This window comes from Hemitrygon akajei, chromosome 12, assembly GCF_048418815.1.
Source record: "Hemitrygon akajei chromosome 12, sHemAka1.3, whole genome shotgun sequence".
NCBI classification, from domain to species: domain Eukaryota; kingdom Metazoa; phylum Chordata; class Chondrichthyes; order Myliobatiformes; family Dasyatidae; genus Hemitrygon; species Hemitrygon akajei.
Window position 1 is genome coordinate 73,395,331 of NC_133135.1, and position 18,880 is coordinate 73,414,210.

General features: G+C 39.4%; 1 protein-coding gene across 1 annotated transcript in view; it reads left to right on the forward strand.

Moving 5' to 3' along the window:
• The window catches only part of LOC140737212 (potassium channel subfamily T member 2), an 879,580-nt gene that overhangs the window by 267,669 nt on the left and 593,031 nt on the right, over positions 1 to 18,880 (forward strand). Inside the window, exons 2-5 of the mRNA XM_073063510.1 lie at positions 3,790 to 3,869; positions 8,658 to 8,757; positions 11,524 to 11,568; positions 14,094 to 14,142. Of these exons, the coding sequence (XP_072919611.1) occupies positions 3,790 to 3,869; positions 8,658 to 8,757; positions 11,524 to 11,568; positions 14,094 to 14,142 (274 nt within the window). The remainder of the gene's footprint in view (positions 1 to 3,789; positions 3,870 to 8,657; positions 8,758 to 11,523; positions 11,569 to 14,093; positions 14,143 to 18,880) is intronic.

An 18,880-nucleotide genomic window follows, 5' to 3' on the forward strand; every position in this document is an offset into this window, starting at 1 on the left:
AACCCCTCAGGGCTGTGTACGTCTCCTCCTTTACTTCCTGTATACCCATGAATGTATTGCTACCCACAGCTCCAGTCTGCTAATTAAATTTGCCGATGACACTACATTGATTGGCCTTTTCTCAAACAATAACAAGGAGGCATACAGGGAAGAAGTCATCTCTCTGACACAGTGGTGTCAAGAAAACAACCTCTCCCTCAATGTCGCAAAAACAAAGGGGCTGGTTGTGGATGATAGGAGGAATGGAGATGGGCTAACCTCTATTGACATCAATGGATCTGGCGTTGAGCAGGTAAACAGCTTTAAGTTCTTCTGCATCTGCATCACGTGGTCTGTACACATCAGCTGTGTGATGAAAAAGGCACAATAGCACCTCTTTCTCCTCAGACGCTTGAGGAAGTTTGGTATGGGCCCCCAAATCCTAAGAACTTTCTACAGGGGCACAATAGAGAGCATCCTGACTGGCTGCATCTCTGCCTGGTTATGGGAACTGTACCTCCCTTAATCGTAGGATTCTGCAGAGAGTGGTGCAGACAGCCCAGCACATCTGTAGTTGTGAATTTCCCATGATTAAGGACATTTACAAAAACAGGTGTGAAAAAAGGGCCCGAAAGATCATTGGGGGCCCGAGTCACCCCAACCACATGTATTCCAGCTGCTACCATCCAGGAAATGATACCGTAGCATAAAAGCCAGGAGCAACAGGATTCGGGACAGCTTCTTCTACCAGGCCATGAGGCTGATTAACTCACGCTGATTTGAGTGTATTCCTAAGCTACATTGACTGTTTTAGTTATTATAAATTGTTATGATTACACATTGCACATTTAGACAGAGACGTAACATAAAGAGTTTTACTCCTTATGTATGTGAAGGATGTAAGAAATAAAGATAATTCAATTCAATTCAAATTTTTGACAAAACATGAGAACAAAACAGTGAAATCATTAAGAACTCAATTTCGTTTCCATGCAGAAACACAAAATTGTTACAACCTGAAAAGATTCAGACTATTAAGTCCATACCAGCTTTTTCCCTTGTTCTAAGTTCTTTACTCTCGGACACTTATCTCAAGCACTTAGTCTGGTAAAATTTAATTTCTTCCCATTACATTGCATTCCAGACCCTTATCACTTGCTGTGTGAAAATAATTCCCTGAAACACTCTTGCAATTGCTTTCTTGCTGTGGTCCCCCGCTTCTTAACATATCTAGCATTAGGGAAAGTTTCTTCCCACCTACTCTGTCAATACCCTTCATGGTTTTAAATACCTCCATCATACCTCCTTACACCTGGCTCTGTGCCAAGGTGAATAACACTAAATTGGATTTGTACAGTACAAAAATAAATGACCATTCACATTTTTGCCCATCCACATTAATTCCATTTACCTCCATTAGGACTATATCCTTCTGTGCCTTACCTATTTAAGTGTCTTTACAGTATTCTAGTCTTTGATCTCTGGAATCATTCTGGCAAATCTTGCACTATCCTTAAATCTTACATAAGAACACAAGAAATAGGAGCAGGAGTAGGCCATGTGGCCCATCAAGCCTGCTCCACCATTCAATAAGATCATGGCTGATCCGGCCATGGACTCATCTCCACCTACCTGCCTTTTCCCCATAGTCCTTGATTCCCCTGCTATGCAAAAATCTATCCAATCTTGTCTGAAATATATTTAATAAGGTAGCTCCCATTGCTTGCCTCTTTCTTGCCTCTTACGCTTTCTTAAAAACTTTCACATTTTTCTAAAATTTTTAACCCAGAACTAGATGCAATACTTCATTTGCATCCAAACCAGCGTTAATAAACTCCATGTTTATTTTTGACAGCCTTTTCCAATGTTTTAAAATTATTTTGATGGAAGTTTAATTCTTAAGTTTTGCAATGACAGTTAAATGTAGAAAGGTGAGGTTATTTATTAATCATTTCAGAAGATCCTTCAAAAGAAAGAGCAACTGAAAACTGCAGCATTTCATTCTTACGGTACTGGAGCAGTGGTTTGGGAGAGCCTGCCTTTAGGTACCTTCTTCAGATCGTATCAAATGGAAGTGCAGCATTTAATCTTGGAAATACAGATTTTAAATGAAAAACACATTAGAGCAATAGTCCAGCTTCTGCAGGGCCTGACAAGGTAATTGATCAAGAATGGTGAAGATGGATAGAATCAGAATTTATGCCAGGGTTCCAAGATAATAGCTTCTGTTTTCACAGTGTTTAGTGAGGTGAGGTTGTGGTTCATCCAAGAATAGATAACTGATTAGTTTTTCCTGCTTTGTAGGTGACAAAAATAATTAAGTAAGAAAATCTAAGTTCAGCAAATGAAGTTTAGGAGTCACATATAATTGTACTGAATATGATATTCATAATTCAGTCAAACCCCCTGTATCATAAATGAAATAATATATAATTTGATAAGGCCTCGAGTTGTAGGTCAGCAACTTAATGGTTATCATACAGGCACAGAAGGACATGTTTTCAGACAAACTGCGGATTTTGTTTTCTTGCGCGTACTGGGAGAGAGGAGACAAAGCAAGTGCATGATCCTCAGTCTTGCCCTGAGCACGCTGTGAAAAAGATTGGTTTGTAGGATTGCAAATTAAATCTGCCATCTTGACTCAGAAATTTACTCTCTTGGTGGAGAAGCCATAGCAACTGCATTGCCTGTTCAGCAAAGCCTCCTGCAGGCACTCAGTAATAAAGCAATCTAGCATTTGAGATGTAACTGTCTGTAAAAGTTATTAGTGTCTGAGACACATTTAGTATATTGGGAGCTCAACTTTGAAGTGGCAGATAATCCAATTAATTTGTAATAAATAATATCCAAGGTAACTTGGGTCTCTATATTGATATTAATCTTTTATGATTCACGTATAAATTCAACACATTGCTGTAAAATAAAATAAACCAAATTCATTTCCAATGCTGATATAAAGAAAATCCATTATTATTCTTTAGAGTGATTTTTGTTATACCCTTTTTCACAAGTAAATGAGTTTCATTTGAATCTAATTTTGCTGCCTATCATGTCCACATACAGTATAAGTATTTGAAAAGTTAAGGAAAATGTGCAATAACGCACAATGTTAGAGAGAATATGATATTATCAAAATTGAATAAAATTGGAAAATCCTGGAAAAGCTCATCATGTGAGGCAGCATTTGTGGAGAATGAAAGAGACTTGCTGCCCGACCTGCTGAATATTCCCAGCTTTTTCTGTTTTTGCTAGGGTTCTAGAATCTGCAGATTTCCTTTGCTTGTCAGTTATCAAAACAGAGTTAAGATATAGATCTGATATGATCTAATTAAATGCCAGATCATGGTTGAATCATCGTCTTATGTGACATGATTACATTGTGCAACTTCTCAAGATACCACATGCATCTTTATCTTTGAAGCTGGTGCCAGGTTGAAATGTATTTCTATCACCAAGTGCTGCTGGAAGTTGAATCTGTGTTTTCTTTTTGTACTGTCTCTCAGGACTCATTTGTTGTTGACTCAGCAAAACAATCCTCTCTTGTCCAGTTTCTCAAAGTAGAAGGATTACAGTTGCTGATGATGTCCAAGTCTGATAAAGTTGCTGCACTGTACTAAAACAGAGAATGTTGATGACTAATTGTCCAGAATTTTTGCAACAAAATCTATGCATTAAGCTAAAGTGTAATCCTTTAATTATTTGCTCTACAGCAGACCCTATCATGTTTGAAACTGAGTAATAGTTTTACTGTCCTTTATTATGAAAGTCAATAGCTCTGAAAATAGGTTGCATATTCTTTTTCATTCACAGAGTACAAGTTGAATTCTATGTGAATGAAAACACTTTCAAAGAGCGCCTGAAACTGTTTTTCATCAAAAACCAAAGGTCAAGTAAGTATTTTGATAATATCCATTCTTAGAGCTATAAGTTTGTTAAAATTATCTGTAGAAATAGAATTTTGTATACAACAGAAGAAAAAAAACTTCTTAAGACATTGTTCATTTGTGAGAACTTGTTTAATTCTTTGCATTGCATCCCAGTTAATCTACCACTGGGGCAGCATGGTAGTATTGTGGTTAGCACTAAGCTTTACAGTACCAGCGACCTGGGTTCAATTCCTGCCTCTGCCTCCCCATGACCACGTAGGTTTTCTTTAGGTGCTCTGGTTTACCCCCAGAGTCCAAAGACGTACCAGTTGGTAGGTTAATTGGTCACTGTAAATGGTCTGGACATTAGGCTAGGATTATACCAGGGGTTTTCTGGATGGCATGGCTCAAGGGCTCATAAGGGCCTGTACCACGCTATATCTCAATAAATAAAATACCTACGGAACACTAAAACTCAATAGTATAAAATTTGTGGTCAGCAACAATCTATATACATATTTGTCAAAGAAAATTTAGACAATCCGATGTAGTTCCTCCAGCAAAGTGGCTCTTTCCCTCAATGCAAAGCCTTTGGAACACTAGGGTATTTCACAATGCAATGGTTAATGCAAGGAGCTGCAAAAAATTATATGTTCAATTGAGTGCTGAAAAAAATCTTTGACAACTAGCTAAGTCACACTGACAAAAAAATTCTGATATTCATTCAAATTCAACAACTATGCAGAGTTATTAAAAATCTAATCAATTTAAATTTTAAGCAATGAAACCTTAATCACAAACAGATAAAAAACATTTAATTTAAATAAAACCGTTTAACCAGTACGTTGTCCTTCACAGCTGTTTTATTGCGCTGATATCAATGAAGTAGCTGCTGATGATTTTGCTTCAAAAGCAGAGGGCAGAATGTCCCAGTTGATGTTCCCATGCAAAACTCAATGAGAAGTTGAGCTTTGGAATATAATTACAAAAAAAAGTGGCTAAAACTGAGAACAGTATCGTGGTTTTGAATAGAAATCCTTAAACTGCTGACAGTCACATGGAAAGAGCTTCTATTTCCTAGCAAATTCTGGGCCAATAACTGATTTACAAATTGTCTTGTCCACTTCGTCTAGATGCCCAGTATGTGATGTACTGCCTTTTTGTTTGTACTTAAAAGCTTACTGTGAATTGATGAAAGCTGGAATATTAATTTTTATTTTCATTCACTTTTTCTGTGTTTTACATTGTTTTTAATTTCAGATTTCCTGTATTTGCAGTTTTTTCTTTATTAACCTATTAAGACTTATTGAAATGTTCCATCATTCAGAAAATTGTCTTCTAGGTTAAATATAACTGACACTATTCTATAGGGTCCATTGTTAAGCCAAGAGCAATGCTATTAAGCGTGATTCAGTCTGCACTTCATTCTTCACCCGGAACTTTATTTGTAAAGACAAGGAGACCTGCACAATGGACTATTTACCAGCTGGGTGAAATTTCATGTTAGAGGTTCTCTAAAGGAAAATTCTCCTTTAAGTACAAATCAAACTTTAGGCCAAGAATGTACACCAGCATCTCCACTTCCTCAAGAGGCTAAAGAAACTTAGCACGTCCTTTGAACCTCACCAATTTTAATTGATGCACCATTTATCCAGACGCACAATGACTGTTGCTTTGTCTAAGGCAAGAAACTGCAGATCGTTAGGAACACAACTGAGCACATCATGAAAAACAGCCTCTTCTCCATGGACTCTTGTCCACGTTTGTCATTGCCCCAGTAAAGTCGCTAACATAATCAAAAACCCTACCTACCCTTATTGACGTTTATTTTTCTTTTCTAGATCACTCTATCTCCATCTCAGGAGAGAATTGCCACTGACATTTTTATGAACCCACTGACACAGCTACTTTGACTACACCTTCCCTATGTTGCCTCTTGAATGTATTCCATCAGAAATGGCTTGATTAGTCAAACCCAACATTTCGAGAGCCCAGATGATATGTTAATAAATGTACAATCACAACAAAGTAACTTGGGCTTAATTTGTTGTCATAAAGTACATAGCATAGATAATCCACACAAAAATACCATGTAACAAGTCACAAAAATTTCCAGCAACACACACAAAATGCTGGTGGAACGCAGCAGGCCAGGCAGCATCCATAGGGAGAAGCACTGTCGACATTTCAGGGCGAGACCCTTCGTCAGGACTAACTGAAAGGAAAGATAGTAAGAGATTTGAAAGTAGGAGGGGGAAGGGGAAATGCAAAATGATAGGGGAAGACTGGAGGGGGTGGGGTGAAGCTGAGAGCCGGAAAGGTGATTGGCAAAAGGGATACAGAGCTGGAGAAGGGAAAGGATCATGGGATGGGAGGTCTAGGGAGGAAAAAAAGGGGGAGGGGAGCACCTGAGGGAGATGGAGAACAGACAGAGTGATGGGCAGAGAGAGAGAAAAAAAGAGGAGGGGGGAAGAAAACTAAATATATCAGGGATGGGGTAAGAAGGGGAGGAGGGGCATTAATGGAAGCTAGAGAAGTCAATGTTCATGCCATCAGGTTGGAGGCTACCCAGCCGGTATATAAGGTGTTGTTCCTCAAACCTGAGTGTGGCTTCATCTTGACAGTAGAGGAGGCCATGGATAGACATATCAGAATGGGAATGGGACATGGGAATTTCCAAATAGATTTCAGGGCTCATGATTCTTAATCACCACTTGATTGTTGTTGCTGATGGAACACTGAATTCTGAATTGCTAGTGAAGCCATCCCTGGGCCCCAGGCACTGTTTGCAATCCCAGTCTGGGCAAAATCCAAAGAATGGGTGAAAAATTTCATTCATTTGTACAAGATCCACAACTTCAGAGGGACCCAGGAACAGACAAACTCTTTGATCTTTTACCTCAAAAGAACCTGTCTTTTTTCAGTCACAAACTCTGCCCCATATTCAGTAGTGTTGAGTTTACCCTTAAAACAATTAGATATTTTAATGGTCACTCCTCATCTATTAGTCTACCAGTGTTTTGAACACAATATTCCTTTGGACAAAGAGGAGCATTAACTTTTACTATAAAAAATATTCACCCTCCTCCCATAAGTTTTCATTTTTTATTGTTTTACAACGTTGAACCACAATAGATTTATTTTGGCTTTTTTGACACTGATCAACAGAAAAAGACTCCTTTATGTCAAAATGGAAACATAACTCTACGCATTGATCTGAATTGAAATTCAGCTCCCTTTAATATGACACTCCAAGGTCCAACTGCTGGTGAGACAGTATGCTTGCAAAAGCTATACCATGAAGACAAAAGAACACTTCAAACAATTCCATGACAAGGCTACTGAAAAGCACAAGTTAGGAGATGGATACAAGGAAATTTCCAAGTCACTAAATATCCCTTGGAGTATAATTAAGTAAATCATCAAGACATGGAAAGAATATGGCATAGCAGTAAATTTGCCTAGAGCAGGCCGTCCTCAAAAATTGAGTGACTGTGCAAGAAGGGAACAAGTTAGGGAGGCCACCAAGAGACCTATGAAAAACTTTGGAGGAATTACAAGCTTCAGTGGCTGAGATGGGAGAGACTATGCATACAACTGTTGCCCGGGTGCTTCATCAGTAATAGCTTTATGGGAGAGTGGCAAAGAGAAGGCCACTGTAAACATTATGTTAGGTGTGAGCCAAACACCGCACATCATCAAAAACACACCATTCCCACTGTGAAGCATGGTAGTGGCTGCATCATGCTCTGGGGATACTTCACTGCAGCAGGCCCTGGCAGGCTTGTGAATGTGGAGAGTAAAATGAATGCAACAAAATACAGGGAAATCATGGAGGAAAACTGGATGCAGTCTGCAAGAGAACTGCAACTTGGGAGAAGATTTGTTTTCCAGAAAGACAATAACCCCAAGCATAAAGAGAAATTTACTCAGGAATATTTTAAAACAACAAAGTTAATGCTCTGAAGTGGCCAAGTCAGAGTCCAGACCTCAATCCAATTGATAATTTGAGGCTGGACTTGAAAAGGGCTGTTCGCTCATGATCCCCATACAGTCTGACTGAGTATGAGCAGTTTGGTAAAGAAGAATGGGGAAAATTTGCAGTGTCCAGATGTGCAAAGATGATAGACACCTATCCACACAGACTCAAGGCTGTAATTGCTACCAAAGGTGCATCTACTAAATACTGACTTTAAGGGGGTGAGTAATTATGCAGTCAGTTTTGTGTTGAATAACTAATAAATTTAAACCAATTTGTGGAAATTTGTTTTCACTTTGACACAAAAGAGTCTTTTCTGTAGATCAGTGTCAAAAGAGCCACATTAAATCCATTGTGATTCAATGTTGTAAAACAATAAAACATGAAAACTTCTAAGGGGAGTGAATAGTTTTTATAGGCACTGTATGTGAGTGATAATATACCTGATTCTGCTGTGGGCTTCTTTTGTGGACGGAGAGTGGGAAGGAGTCTGGGAGAGGAAAATGATGGTTGGGAAAAGGGGGAGGCAGAGGGGAGAGAGCAGGAACCACCAGAGAGACATTATGTAATGATCAATAAATCAATTGTTCAGAATCAAAAGACCTTGTCTGGTTTCCCAGGTTTGGGTGTGTCTGCACCCACACCAATCCACACTGAAGATGAGTGCTACTGACCCTATCATTATCTTCAGCTGATATATTTATTACAAATGTTACTGTATAGTGACATGCATTTCTTTGTGTCTGCATTCTGCTATTTGGAACAATATAATACAACAGATATATACAAATATTCTGACTATCTAAATGAAACTTCAATTTGAATTATTTCAGGCCTGAGAATACGCCTGTTCTACTTTTCTCTAAAGCTGCTAAGCTGCTTTTTGTATATCGTTCGTGTGCTCCTCGATGATCCTAGAGAAAGAAATGGATGGTATGTACAAAGTCAAAGTTTTATTCTCTTACTGATATCTCATTACAGTACAGTTTAAAAAACTTATCAAAATAAAGCACCATAATTATAAAGCATTCCCTGAGAAAAGCAAAGTTCTTCTTTGTGTCCCTATTCATTTAATGCTGCTCCATCAAAATCATGTGACCACTAAATTTTTGAATTATTTGCTGAAACGTGTGAATTGCATACCAGGTTTTGGACAAATGAAGCCTAATTGTGCAATGTTCTCATGTGGAACCATGTGGGATGCTGATTATGTAAGTTGCACTACCTTTGGCCACTTCAGTTTTGTGTACCTTGAGGGAGCCTTTTAACATGTTACTCTAAAATGCTATCAGGGCTTCTGTGTGTCTCTGCTGATTTCTTTTAAAATATGTATTTCCCCTAAACATCCAAAATTTACATCCAAAATTCACTTTGTACATTGCACTAGAGGGCTTTAGATGGTGTTGGATAAATCTTTTGATAAAAAAGAAAATAATAATTAGGATCTTTTCATCACTATGTTATATTCAATATAATTTACAATAACAGTTAATATTATATGTTACAAAGTAAGGAATAATAGGCATAATTCTGCAATTTGAGAACATATTGTTCAATACTTCTTTCACTAGATCACCATAAATATCATGTATCTAGTTTTAATGATTTCAACCAAATGTCACGCAAATTAATCAAATTTATTACCTTAAATCTAATCACTTGGCTTTTCTCAAACTTGACAATAACTATTGATCAACCATAAAATTATGATTTAAAAATGACAGATGGAATTTCTTATGTTTTTTTATTGTTTTTAATTGTGATACCTAAAGTCATGGAGCCTTAGAAATGGACAGCACATAAGTTGGTCCTTCAGACCACCACATCTATACTGGCTATCTATACCAGGGGTCCATGGACCCCTCAGTTAATGGTCGGGGTACATGGCATAAAATAGGTCGGAAACCCCTGATCTATGCACATTCTGTGGCATTCAGTGCCTCAGTGATTCAGATGCTCATCCAGATATTTAAATGTTGTAAGAGTAGCTGTCTCCACCACTGTATAAGACAATGCAGTCCAGTTTGTAGCCACCCTCTGGATGAGAACTAATTTCCTCCAATTACCTCTAATCCTTTTATTCATCACTTAAAATTATGCTGTCTGGTTTAGACATCTAGAAATTAGAAAGATACATTACTATCCACCCTATCTATGACCTACATTATTTTGTTGGAACCCCCTCAGCTTCTTCCACTCCGTGGACCACAAAGTCAGTTTATCTAGTCACTCCTCTTTCCCTGAAACTGCCCATTCCAGGCAACATCTTATAAATCTCTCATGAACCTACCATGGTGCATCCATGTTCTTCCTGTAGTGCGGTGGCCATAAGTGCATACAAAATTCTAGCTGGCCTAACTAAGGTTTCATAAAGTTGTACTATGTCTTCCATGCTCTCATTTTATGTGCCGGGATCCTGCATGCTGTCTTCAAACTTGCCTGTTTAGGCATCCACCTACAAGTAAACCAGGGTCCGTTATGTAAATAGAACCATCAGCTCAACTTTTGTGCTCTGTGTTCCATCTAATATTAGGCATATGCAGTCCTTCTTACCGCCCTCCCTCACAGCTCTGTCCACTCTCACCCTTCCCTCCTCTCAATTGTCTTGGTTTTGTTTTCCTCCATCTATCACCACCAACACCACCCCCTCCCTCCACCTCTGTCTTTCAACTCCCTTACCTGGATCAATCTGCTTACCATCCCTCAGTCACTTCAGTCCATCTCATCACTCCCCCATCCTCTTTATACCAGCTATCTTTCTTCACCTCCCTTAGGGCTGATGCAGGGTTTTGACCCAAAATGTCAACAGTTCCTTACCCCCTCCAAAATAAAATGATACTGCTTGATCTGTTCAATTCCTCCAGCAGGTTGTTGCTTCCTATTCCTATTTTGTCGCATTTGCAGGATCTGAGTCCCCTTGAGTGTATGTTAAAGTATATTCTCAAATGAACTGATGATTGTGGAATGTGTTCGAATCATCCAGAATTAGGTTTTGAGATTGTACTGTAAGTCACGTCATTGGATGGAAAAGCAAAAACTATCACCATTCATCTTCCCTTTCTGTTGGCTGAGAAAGATGAAAGTTTTCCCCAGGCTTTACTATTAACATTTACGCAGGAGTGATACAAATGAAGGAATTAAAAATTATGTGATGGATGGTTGATCTAGCGGTCCTTATGGGTCTGGAAACTTGATAATATAAGGCAAGGGAGAGCTTTGTACTTAGGTTAAGAAACCATGAAAATATGCAGGCATTTCCTCGTCAGTAGCTATAGCTGGACTTGATGCCAGGAGAAGCAGCTGCAATAGAAAATTAGATGACACGCTTGGTTAGTAAAAGATCAGATATTGCATTCATAATTAGGAACATGCACAACCATTTCTCCTAAAAGGAGATCCCATCAACACTGGCTTTATATTGGAGCAATTGTAATCCCACTTTAGATGAAATCAATCTCAATGTACTGCTGATAAGGAATGTATATTTTGGACTACTTGAAAATTTTCAGGAGAATATATATTGTGATTTTTATCAGTTGGCCATGTGTACATTAATAAATGTTGCAATTTATAATTATAATTTATAATTAAAACTAAATGTGCAAAACATATTATTTAGTGTGTAATGGCGATATACAGACAAACATTAAATCCACCAGATTGATCTCAAGTGTTAACTTTGTGTTTTGTTTTATAAAGCTGGGGCTGCTCCAGTCAAAACCACTCTCTCAGCAAGACTGACCGGTAAGTTCTCAGTTGTTTTGTAAGTATTATTTACATTTTATATGCATCAATTAATATAAAATATGCTTAATAGAATAGGAGCAGGAATCAAAGTTTCCTCAGCAGAAATGTCACAGTTAAGGTGGTTGGCATGGAGTGAATAAGTACAGTAAGTTTGCAGACCTCTTATTAATTTAGAACAGGGGCTCCCAGCCTTTTAAATGCCATGAACCCCTACCATTATTGAAGGGATTTATGGACTCCAGGTTGGGAACCCCTTTTTTGGAATTTCTGAGGATTTCCCAAAAGGCTAAATCTTTGGAATTGAATTCTTGAAATTGTACATAATTACAGTCATAGATCAGCCACCTATGCCCATACACTTGGCCAAGCGCCCTCTGTGACTTGGTGTTTCATACGCTCATCTAGATAGTTCTTAAATGCAGCAAGAATGTCCACTTTCACCAGCCAGTTAGGTAGTGCAATGCCCTCTAGATGAATAATGTTCTTTGTCATAACCCCCTCAATGTCTTATCCCCTTATCTAAACCTAGTCTGTTTATTTTTTGACACCTCCATCTGGGGTTCTGTGTCCCTCATAATTTCATATATCTCTAACGGTCCTTCAGTTTTTTCTACTCCAAGGAAAGCAAGCCGTGTCTATCCCATCTCTCTTCATAAACGAGACACTTCATCCCAGGTAATATCCTAATGACTATGCTTTGCACACTCTCTAGTCCATCCATATATTCCTTACAGTATGGTGGCCAGAACCGCATATACCACTCCAACTGTGACCTAACTAATGTCTTATAACCTTGTTCCATAGTCTCTTTGCTCGTAAATCCTGTTTTCCAGCTAATGAAGAGTAACCTATATGGTTTCTTCACCATCTTAGCTATTTGCACTGTCATCTTCCCAAATCTTTGTTCATGTACGCTGAGGTTCCTCTGTTCTAGGACTTCACCAGTTATGGTATATGTTCTACTCATAGTAGTACTTCCAATGTGCATCATCTTGCACATTAAATTCTATCTGCATTGCTCCACCTGTTTTACCAACTAACTAGTATCACCCAATAGCTTAAGACTATCCTCCTCTCCATGAAATCTTAATGCAGGGGCTCTACCTGAAATGTTGACCATCACTCTGCCTCCATACATACAGAGAGCACCAGGCTCAAGGGCTGCTTTTATGACTATTGAACAGTCCCATAGTATGATAAAATAGATTCTTGACCTTGTAATCTGCTTCATCAGTTTTGGCATCCAATTTGGCAACTTGCCTTGGATCTAGTGGGCACATGATTGCATGTGTCCATTGAAGTACACGTTGACTGGTACTTTTGATGTCTATTTGTGGCTGCACTGCATACAAGATGAAGTGCTTTTTTTGCTGACAGCACTTATCAAACCTGTACCCTTGATACCCTGGGTTCAACTAAGTGCACGATTAGCCAGTTCTTTTCCAAGTGCCATCCCACATTGATCTGAGAAATGTATATCACCATTTCTTTACATTAATCAGTCAAAGTCAGAGCTAAAATACAATGCTCCACACCCAAGATGCTGCAATCTTGCAGTCAGTACTTCATCATGCTAACAGCCTTGGGAAATTAGTGCTGTAAGAAGTGATGCTGACGTTCTGGACAGATCATTAAGAGAGATAGAGAGATGTTTTTGCTTTGGTCACTTTAGAGTGGTCATTGATTTTTTTTTCTACCATCGTATTGTAAGCTTACATCACAAATGTCATTTTAAAGATGAGGTGGTGTGTGTGTGTGTGTGGGGGGGGGGGGATGAGGATGGATAGTGAGGATTACACCCCTCTATCTGGACTAGATCCTCCACAGCTTGGAAGTACTGATGCCCAAATTGAAGGTGTTGCAGACACTTCTCTCCTTATGGAGTGTCTTTCCATCTTGTATGTAGAATACACCATTCTGAGGTGCTGACTGACTTACCACCTGTATTAAATAAAATGCAGATGCTGAAAGAAATAAAAGCAGGAATGTATGAAACACTCGGCATGTTAGGAAGTATCTGGGGAAGGAGAAGCAGAGCAGTCCCCCACCTGAAACATTAACTCTGTTTCTTTTTCTTCAAGAACAGACTGACCTGATGAGTGTTTTCACTGTTTTCTGCTTTTATCATCAAATGCTTGAGTTCCAGGACTCAGTCCCTCTTTCGGTCACCTAAACAACTCTCACCCTTTCTCCCTTACCTGAACAAGGAACAGTCAGTGGTAACTCCAGACAAACACCTAAATCATTATAACATGAAATTTATGGACTTTAAACATAATATGGTAGGTTGAAATTCATAATGTTTATCAATTTGAAGTCAGGTCCATGAGTTTATTTTGACTAAGCGCATCGTTATACATTTATTTCTGAGATGACAATTTCAGTAATTTTACTGGTATATTGTACATCATTTTCCATAAGTACCTTGCATGTTATGAGCTGAAAGTAAGCAACTATGTGCATTGCCACAAACATACTTGAAAAACAAACTAACCAAAGTTACCAATTTGATTTACCATCAGGTCTCCTATAATCTGGGTAGAAAGAAGTCTTCCCTTATGGGGTTTACAGGTAAGAAATGACCATTGGTACAAATAGCTTCATAAGAAAACAATCAGCAGAAATCAAGCTAATTTTTTTCGGGGGTTCTGAGGCTAGACTTGGATTACAAAATTGAGCAACAGACAAAATAGCTTTTCTCTCATTAAACTTGTTGATAACCCTGCTTTGCTAGTAAAGAGACTATTAAAGACAATGAGATTTACAGGAATTCCTTGTTTCCTGCTTGACATTGCTGCCTGTTGCACCTCCAACAGTGGTCAGCTGCAGGGTCATGAGCCGGAGACCACCATTCATTGATGTTTCACTCCCTTAGCCCTGATACATCCCCTGGTGCTGGAGCAATAGCAGGGACATCACCCTGACACCCCCTGCAGCTTGCAGTTGGTTTAGTCGTCCCCTGATTTCTGTCCTTCCTCCTCAGACACTGCCAAAAACTGTCCTTTTCTACCTCTTCAGCTAGGATAGATGATGGTCCTCCAGCCAGCTTCCTAACACTCAGCTGCCAGGTCTGACTACTTCAGCCTCTTCCACTGCTTGGCAGCCTCCACACCTTCCTCCCATGGGATGGTTAACTCAATGAAGATGGCTGTCTTGGCAGCCGTGGGCCACAGTACTATGTCTGGGCAGAGAGAGTGGTGGTGATTTATGTGGGAACTGTAGCTGTCTGCTGAGATCTGTCCTCATGTTCCACTCCTTGCCTGTGGAGAGAAGTCCTGAAGGAGCTCTTGGGCAGATGCATTCAGAGCTCTTAACAACCTTAACAAATGGGGTGAGTTGTCATCCCATTAGGGAAATACTGCTTCTCACATCCCTCCTGCAGGTCTCTAGGAAAATTCCACCTGGCCGTGCCACTATCTTTAGTGTCCTTGGGACAGTGCAGTCTTGTGTTTTACCTGGATGTGTTGTATTGGCGTTGGTGGTATCACACAGAGGGCAGCCATCCTCACCGCCGAAACACCGGTGAAGATTTCGGGGACAGGGTAAGGTGTCATAGGTTGCCCTGATGAAGAAGCTAAGTCTGGCTTGTGGATATTTCACAGGTCAGACCAGCTGAATGACTTGTTGCTAGTGCCATCTCATGTTGACAACCTTTCCAGTCAGCCCTGTGCCACTGCCTTCATCCTGTAGCGCTCCTGTTCTGTCCTTATCACCTCCTTCACTTTCATGGCTTTCCTATCTTTCTTCAAGGCCTTTGACCAGAAATGTGCTACCTTCCCCCAGCCAAGACCTGCATATCCAGCCTAGACTCTGCTGACAAACTCTTGGTGTTGCGGCCTGCTGATGGCCTGGTCTACTTCAGCTTGGGCTCTCCATTTACTGCTAGTATGGATTGGGGCATTGAGACTCCTCACCAGAGGGTCAGTGGACTCCTTCAGCTCAATGACCAGTCGGGTTTTCTCCTGCTTGTACCCCTGGCGGATGGATCACAATGGCAGCTGCAACATGTTCTTCCCAAAGAGGGCAGTGTCCAAGAAACACTGTGACAGCCCCTGCCGTTTCTGGGCGTGAGTTGGCTATCCCATCCATCCTACTGGCGGTTGATGAGGGTAATTTTATACATTTTCGGAGGCTACATCACCCTCTGTGAGCTGTTTCTGTGCTACTTTTCCCATCTGCCTGTCAGAGAGCTCTGCAGTGTATTGCTTCCCAAGGCTTTGGATGGGGTGCCTGGCCAACCCCTACATCAAAGCTGATGTTGTTGCTTCTGACCCCTTTTCAGAGGGATAGGCTTTGTGACTTGGAGGGCTTGATCTTCATCTTTGCTCATGTCACTAGCTTGTCCAACCTCTTCTGCAGATGTCTAAGGGATGCCTGTGACATCATCCATGTAGCCTGTCAGTGGAGCGAGCCTCTGTCCTGACTGTAGCTTTATCACTCTAACCATCTGCCTTGCTCCAATAAGGATGATCTCAAAGACTTCCATAAACAGGATGGAAGAGATTAAACGAGATGCTGCCACCCCATTGTAAAGTCTCGGAAAGAGAAGCCCATCTGGAGGTCACTGAAGTAATCGGAAACCAGGCCTCTAATACAGTCGGGAGTATAAATGAACTCAATCGCAAGGTTGGTGAAGCACAGATCCACAGGCATTCGCAAGATCTAGCCACATGATGTGTAGGTCATCTTTCTCATGCTTGGCTCGTAGGAGCTGGCCCCATATCAATGATGCATGCTTCACACATCCTGGGACACCTGGAACTGCTGCCTTCTGACAGCTGGTGTCACTGTATCTATTGCCCATGAGGAAGCTGGCCATCTTCTTAGCCATGACAGAGAAGATAATTTTCCTGTCGACGTTCAGCAGTGACGCTCTTGAACCAGTTGATGGAACTGAAGTTCTGCTCTTTTGGGATGAACACTGCCACAGCTCTTTTACCACTCTGATGGGATGCACTGGTTTTTCCAGGCAACTTTTGTAGAGCTTGTAAGGAATTCAGTTCAGACCTGGTGCTGACACTGACCTTGCCTTTTTGATGACATCTCTGAACTCACTTAGCTTGGTGGGGGTTGGGGGGGGGGGGAAGAGGGGTCAAAGTGGACCATTGGAGAAGATACCCTGGTAATCCAAGGGAAGTTTTCCTTGCTGTATCACTGTACTGGCCCCTGAAGTACTACTCCAGCTCTTTTTTGGTGGCTTCCAGATTCCCGCTCTTTTTATCTTCCAACAGCTGTCAGGCATATAATAGGTTAATAATCATTAGAGTGTACGAATTATATACGAAGGATATCAACATATTTTGCCATTTCGAATAACTTATTAAACTGGTTGGCAATTTCGCTCTAATTTATTTTTACAGCTGTGAGGACCGACCATTGCTCTGAGCAGGAAATTTTTACATGGCCTGAAAACTGCACAGCACTTTAAATGTTTTGTTTGTAGTATGCATACTCTGAATATTTAGAAGGAAAGTTTTAAAATCACATATTTTAAATATATTAGTTGAAGGATATAATGAAATATAGTAGAAGAAAATCTTTCGCCTTTTGTAAACTTTTGCTCGTCTGTCTTTATTACAAATCTATTGTCTATAAAGAATTTCCAGATTAATTAAGCATCCAATGAAAGATATTTCTTAATCCTCATTAGATCATCTAAGTATTCCACTTCTGGTCTATTTCTTGATTTACATTTTCTTGAATTCATAAGACTGAATCCAGGTTTGCAGTCAGCACTAGAAGCTTGCAATGTTTCAACGATGTCAACAAGAATTGGCAGTCCTTCAAATTTTCATTTCAGCATGTAGTTTAATATATCAGTGAACATCTTAACTGAACCAGTCTTAAATTTCTCAGAAGCGATAAATTTGAAATCACAACGTTGCTGTGATATATTTGAGGGAAAGGTTTCATCATAGTTTGTAAAAGTAGCTGAGTATTTTTTGTCAGTCATACAACATTCTCTTTACCAAATTCAAAATTGGGTACATTTGCATTGGCAACCGTGTCAAAAGCTTGCCTTTCTCTTCGATGATTATCAGGAAATCTATTATACAAGTGATTGCACACACCTTGAATAAATCAAATAATAGGCACAGTATTGACATCAGAACTTATACATGCAAGCAGATCTTTCACCTTGTCACTCCAATAAATAGTATAACCAAGATAATGTGACCATAATTTGCTTTTAACAAATTCAAAAATTTATAATGTTAATAAAATAACCACAGTCATGCAAACAATTTTATAGAAACAAATTTTTACCTTGTTCTAACAAATTTTTATTTAAAAAATCTTTGTATATTATGATTGTTTTGAAAGATTATGACCAAAAAGTCAGAACTTAAAAGTTTTCACATCAAAGGAAGGCAAGCCACAATTTTGAACCCAAGTAAATGATGTCAAGCAGCCAAAACAGCTGACAGGCACAATGGTAAAAGTAAAATATTTTGATTAGATGGCATTGGCATTCAGTTGGCTGGCGGTTTATTAACAATGAACTACCGACTTCCACAGTATGATTACTTTTATAAGTTGTAACTTGAAACCTTGACTATGTAAACACATTGAAGCTCTAAAATATTTCAAAATAAACTTTGTGGTACATTTATTATTTAGAAAATATACGGATTATATTCATTATCATAATTAATTACAGGGTACTTCAGAATTATATTAACCTAGATTTCAAAAATATATTAACATTAAATAAAAGAAAGTTGCCCCTGCATGACAACAAAGACCATGTGCATTTCTGTTGCTGCATGGTCACACACCTGTGCAGCTTAGAAGGGACAGTGCTGATTGGAAACATAAGTTCTCACAGACTTTCTGTACAATTGGGCTGACATTCATACATGCAGCCAATTAGTTTCCATCCATTAGCTTGCTCATAGTTTTGATTACTTTTCAGATAAGGTCAGATTTCACCGATTTTTTGAAAGCTTACAGACAAATCTAATGTGGCTCTCTATTCTTTCTTTCTCTGGCTTGCATTTAACTACACAAGCTGATTAATACTGTCTGGAATTTGAAAATAATTTATGCTGTCTGCACAAAATAGTCAGGAAATGTTATTGTTTTTCAGTGAGCCATTTATTTTTGGCATAGGGTATTGACTGCTTTGACCCTTTCATGAGCCTTGGGAAGTCTTAAAAGGTTATCAGTCTATACGATATTCCTAGTACTACGAAATATACAAAACATAAGAAATATGCCATCATTGTTAGTGCTGGAGTTCCTACGAGACAAAAAGCAGATACCACACATCGGGAACAGACTGAACCACTAAGTACTGTATAGCAAC